This window comes from Pseudophryne corroboree, chromosome 6 (assembly GCF_028390025.1).
Source record: "Pseudophryne corroboree isolate aPseCor3 chromosome 6, aPseCor3.hap2, whole genome shotgun sequence".
Taxonomy (NCBI): Eukaryota; Metazoa; Chordata; class Amphibia; order Anura; family Myobatrachidae; genus Pseudophryne; species Pseudophryne corroboree.
The window spans coordinates 659,980,241-659,986,288 of NC_086449.1; the positions used below are offsets into that span (position 1 = coordinate 659,980,241).

The 6,048-nt window shown below is 46.0% G+C and overlaps 1 protein-coding gene across 3 annotated transcripts in view; it reads left to right on the forward strand.

The window, feature by feature from the left end:
* RARS1 (arginyl-tRNA synthetase 1) overlaps positions 1-4,254 on the forward strand; it is a 190,295-nt gene extending 186,041 nt beyond the window's left edge. For all 3 annotated transcript variants that reach the window (XM_063928231.1, XM_063928232.1, XM_063928233.1), the window contains exon 15: positions 4,048-4,254. In XM_063928231.1, coding sequence (XP_063784301.1) covers positions 4,048-4,157 — 110 coding nt within the window. In that variant the 3' untranslated portion in view covers positions 4,158-4,254. The remainder of the gene's footprint in view (positions 1-4,047) is intronic.
* The last annotated feature ends 1,794 nt before the right edge of the window (positions 4,255-6,048 follow it).

Consider the following 6,048-nt stretch of genomic DNA (forward strand, 5'->3'; position numbering starts at 1 on the left):
GTGGTCACCCTACTGAAGCACATTCAGGACACTACACGTGTCCTCTGAGATTCCCTCAAGGAGATGGGGAACATTAATGCCCGGACGTCTTCCATGGCAGTGTCGGCGCACAGGGCCTTGTGGTTGCGTCAGTGGATTGCGGACGCAGAATCCAAACATAGTGTGGAATCTCTCCCCTTTTCTGGGGAAAGGCTTTTTGGGGTCGAATTGGATACCTGGATTTCCAAAGTTACGGCTGGGAAATCCACGTTTCTCCCCTCTGAGGCCCGCCGGTAAGATGCTCCTATCCGGGGCCGTCTGTCCAGTCCTTTCGGTCTCACAGATTTCGATCGAAGGCCAGAGGTGCCTCCAATGCGGCCAGAGGTAAGTCCAGAAAACCTACAAGCACCAGTTCTCAGGAACAGTCCACCTGTTCTGCTTCAACTAAGGCCTCAGCATCACGGTGCCCACTCACCCCGAGGGGATCTTCAGGTCGGAGCTCGACTGTGTCACTTCAGCCGCACCTGGGAGACCTCCTGCCAGGACGCCGAGGTCAGGAAGCTCGTTTATCAAGGCTACAAGCTGGAGTTCGACAGTACTCCTCCCCAAAAAATTTTCAAATCAAGCTTACCAGCTTTGGAGGATAAAGGGGGGAACCTGGACTGCACATCTTATTACTAAAGATATCAAGAGGTGCTATCATGCTGAGGCTTCTAATACTATGCTGGAGGAAGAGAGATGCAGATGCACACACTTTGCACAAAGAACACTGATAGTAAAAATAATTTAAATAACCCCTCACAATTAACATGAAGTATAATTGAAGTTCTTAGCACACATATGCAGGCCCATGTACCGCGGCCAGGTGACTTCATCACATGGGTCCCTAACATTCCTAATACTATCACATTCTATAAATTTATTAAGGACTTATGTTCAGGACTTACCCCGAGGGTATTCACGAAGGTGATGGTGGAGATGATGCTTTAACTCCGGATCCAAGGGGTCAGTGTGGTCCCTTACCTGGATGATCTTCTGATAAAGGCAAGATCCAGGGATCTTTTGGTGCTCCATATCAACCGCACAGTTCGTCTTCTGTCTGACCATGGGTGGATCCTCAACTTACAGAAGTCCCACCTGGAGCCAACTCAGAGGCTCCTGTTCCTGGGGATGTTGCTGGATACTGTGGCCCAGAAGGTATTTCTACCAGAGGACAAGGCGAAAACACATCAGGAGATGGTTCGCATGGTGCTCCGACCTACTCGAGTGTCCGTGCGTCTCTGCATAAAATTGTTGGGAAAGATGGTTGCCTCTTACAAGGCAATCCAGTATGGGAGGTTCCATGCCAGAACGTTTCAGTAGGATCTCCTGAGCAAGTGGTCCGGATCGCGTCTTCAGATGATTCAGCTGTCACCTCAGGCCAGGATCCTGCTATGGTGGTTACAGTCCTCCAATCTCCTGGAGGGCAGGAGTTTCAGTATTCAGGATTGGACCCTCCTCACAACGGATGCGAGTCTGAGAGGATGGGGAGCTGTCACCCAAGGGGCGCAGTTCCAGGGCAGGTGGTCAGCCCACGAAAGCCTTCTTCCAATTAACATTCTGGAACTTCAGGCGATCTACAATGCTCTGCTTCAAGCCTCTCCTCTGCTCAAGGATCACACGATCCAGGTGCAGTTGGACAACGCCATGGCGGTGGCATATATCAATCAACAAGGAGGGACAAAAAGCAGAGCCTGCATGCGAGAGGTGTCAAAGATACTCCTCTGGGCGGAAAGAAATGCAAGAGCCATGTCAGCAATCTTCATTCCGGGTGTGGACAACCGGGAAGCGGACTTCCTGAGTCGTCACAATCTCCACCCGAAGGAGTGGGGGCTCCACCATCTGGTGTTCCAGTAGATCATCGACCAGTGGGTTTGCCCACAAATAGACATGATGGCTTTTCGTCTCAACAAGAAACTTCCCTGGTATTGCTCACGCACCAGGGACCCTCAGGCAAGGGCAGTGGATGCACTGGCGTCGCCTTGGCCGTCTGGTCTACCTGTTTCCTCCGATCACATTGCTCCCAAGAGTGCTAAAGCGAATCAGGAATCAAGGTGTCCAGGCAATTCTAATTGCCCCGGATTGGCCTTGGAGGGCGTGGTATGCGGATCTTCTGGACATGTCCGTCGAAAACCCTTGGCCTCTACCACTCAGAAGAGATCTTCTTCAAAAAGGACCGTTCGTCTACCCGGACTTAGAGCGACTTCGTAGAAGTTGAGCGGAACATCCTTGCCCACAAGGGCCTTTCCAAGAAGGTTATTGTAACCGTGGTTCAGGCCAGGAAACCTGTGACTTCAAAACACTATCATATCTGGAGGAGATATGTCTCTTGGTACGAGGAACGCACATATCCGCCTGCTGAGTTTCACTTGGGACGTTTCCTGCAGGCTGGTGTGGATAAAGGCTTACGTCTGGGTTCCATTAAGTTCCAGATTTCAGCTCTTTCCATTTTCTTTCAAAAGAAATTGGCAGTGTTGCCAGAAGTTCAGACCTTCTTGCAAGGAGTACGCCACATACAACCTCCCTTTGTGCCGCCTACGGCACCCTGGGATTTGAATGTAGTGTTGAACTTTCTCCTGGTTTTGAACCTCTGATGACAGTAGAAGAAAAGTACCTCACGTGGAAGATGTGATTGTTACTGGCCCTGGCTTCTGCTCGACGTGTTTCAGAATTGGGGGCCTTATCGTGTAAAAGTCCCTACTTGGTCTTTTACAAGAACAGAGCGGAGCTCCGGACTAGACAGCAGTTCCTGCCGAAGGTTGTCTCTGCGTTACACTTGAATCAACCTCTTGTGGTTCTGTCCAGTTCTGACACTTCTGCTCCTCCGGAGGCATTGGATGCTGTGCGGGCCTTGAAAATATTTGTCAAACGTACAGCTCGGGTCAGAAAGACTGATTCCTTGTTTGTGCTCTAAGATGCGCAGAAGAAGGGTTGCCCTGCTTCAAAGCAGTCCATTGCTCGTTGGCTTAGGCTTACTATCCAACAGGCCTATGTGTCGGCAGCCTTACCGGTTCCTCAGTCTCTGAAGGCCCACTCTACTAGATCGGTGGGTTCTTCCTGTGCGGCTGCCCGTGGAGTCTCGGCCTTGCAACTATGCCGAGCGGCTACGTTTGTGAAGTTCTACAAATTTGATACCCTGGCCAAAGCGGTTACCCAGTTTGGGCAGGCAGTACTGCAGCAATCTCCGCACTTTCCTGCACGTTCTTGAAGCTTTGGGACATCTCCATCGTACTAGTTTCCCCCAATATCCCTTATGGATGCTAGAGAAAATAGTATTTTAATACCTACCGGTAAATCCTTTTCTCGTAGTCCATCAGGGATATTGGGCGCCCGCCACAGTGCATGTACTTTTCTGCAGGTTCTTGTTCTTTAGTTACCTGTTCAGCTGTTGTTGTTATCAGCCGTTGCTGGTTGTTATATGTTGTGGTATGCTGGTGTTTAAATCTCACCACATTTTGTTATCATGTTCCTTCTCTCATATATGTCCTTCCTCCTTCGGGCACTTTTTTACCTATAACTGCCTGTGGGAGGGGACATAGAGGGGAGGGCCAGCACACCAAGTTGAAGAAATTTAAAGTGCACTGGCTCCTTTGGATCTCATCTATACCCCATCGTACTAGTTTCCCCCAATATCCCTTATGCACTACAAGAAAAAGGATTTACCGATAGGTATTAAAATCCTATTTTTGGCATTTACAATTAAACTGAATAGCAGATCATGAATATCAGTTTATAGGCATCATTCGGTATTCTAAGGTATGTAAGCTTTGACGAGCAGGGCCCTCTTCCCTCATGTGCTTTTACGTATCTTACTTAACCTATCTTCTTTTCAATACTCCCTTTGATGGCACCAAATCCCTCGATTTTCTGCCACCCTGATAGTTATTTCAGTGCTGTTTACTGACGCAGCTATGTTTATATACCCTGTACTTGTCCTATAGTGTATGTTTTGCTTATTTGTAATTGGGCACTGCGGATGGCATGTGGGCCGTATAAATAAAGGATAATAATGTGTCTTCTGTCGTGCAGGTCAGATTGTCAAAGTGAATATGGCCAGGATGTTGCTCTGTGACGCTACAGCTGCTGTGATGGCCAAGGGCTTCGATATCCTGGGACTTAAACCTGTACAGAGGATGTAAATAGTATCTGCACCAACTTAGCCTTTCATTTCTGCCAATACATGCAGAAATGGGACTTTTCTTAAAAGAAACTGGAGAATAAACATTTGATTTATTACATTTGTCTGTTGTATTTTTTCTCTTATAAATACCCAGGCAGCAAGGGTGGAAGGATGCACCATGGAACAACACATTTATTAGGCTGAGAGGAGATAACTCTACTGGACCAGCTGCTGCTGCTCCCCAGTCACTGTCATATACTGTCTATTGTTAGATATTTAACAGTTGTGAAACCCAAAGGAAAATTTACACTTACTAGGAAATGAATGTAGCAAGGAAGATAGAAGTAGACTTATACCCATTGGTGCAAGTATGCGGGTACGCTCGGGTACGGAGTACCCATAAGAATTTGGCAGTGGGTACGCAGTAGTACCTACTGCCACACACTTTGCACCCGTGTCCGCCATTACCACAATTATAATGCGCCACAAAGCAACAAGACCATGGTGTTTGGCTGCATGATGGCACCTCCAACTTGTCAGCGTTACTGGGAGCGTGACGGTGACATCATATCACGCTTCCCTTTTATGGCTGTGGCTGGCGTGATGAGAGGAGCCTAATTGCACTTTCCCCCAGCGTCCCTTGCTGAGATCAGCAGTGCAGCTTTTTCCATTCACTCAGTTCATGTGATGCATCGGCACTGAGCAGCTTTTGTTCTTCACAGGCTAGGCATGTGTCTGGCTTCACTGTGTGGGGTACTTAATTTCTAATATAATGTGGACACTACTCTATATTTCTATTATTATGAGGGCAATACTATATATTTCTATTATACCAGGGGCACTACTACAGTATATTTTCCTGTTATAACGGAGGCATTACTATATATTATTGTTAAATTGGGGGCATTACTATATATATTTATTATACTAGAGGCATTACTATGTATTTCTAGCCTTTCCTCCAGAGTGCAAAGAAAAGGGGATGTCGTGTGACCACACCACTAGTGTCATGTAGCCACTCCCACTAGTAGCATGTGGCCATGCCTCTTTACAACACATGGCCACGCCCATTATTCGGCACACCGTACCACTAAGAAAATATTTCTAGTTGCACCACTGCTTATACCTTCATTTTTTCGTAATAGAAAATAGTACTTTGGCAGCACAATTGGTGTAGTGGTTTACATTACTGCCTCACAACAGAAGTAATGCATTTTATTCCTTGTCATGGTTAATTGGCTACTGACAAATAAATTAACTTTAGTATGTGTCCGTGTGATAGGGAACACAGATTGTCAACTGTATTGGGACCCTGACTGATGTGAATGGCTAACTATTCCCTGTAAAGGGAAGCATAATATGTGTGCATTACAATATATAAATATCTGTTAATGTTAAATAAATAAACCCATCTTTAATAACATAAAATGAAGGGGTTCATCTGGAATATTATGGAGTAATAGAATGCCACCAATGATGGCCTCAGTGCTCTTACCAATATTTTCTATGTGGATAACGCAGTGCCTCAGCTCTGGAATTGGTAGTAGTGGAATCCACTTGAGGAAAACACGTCATTGTAACTCAGCAGGTCATGTGACAAACAACTGTGCTGTAGTCTTGTCAGCGGGTGGTAGAATTATTTTCGTAATTACCAAAACTAGTTTGCACAGTTGTTAATTGTTCCCACTTTTCAGGGGTAGTCCCAGTGTTTTTTCCAAATTTGGCCTAGCACATTTTCTCAAAAATCTTTTTCTCTATATATGGATATTTTGTTTGTTTTTTCACAATGGCCAGCTGTGCAATATCCCATTCTACATATCAAAATGCAGTTCTTTCCTTCTTATTATCTAGGCATTAGATATTTATTTAAAGATCCAGAACTACTCAATCTAATTTTACTTGTATGACCC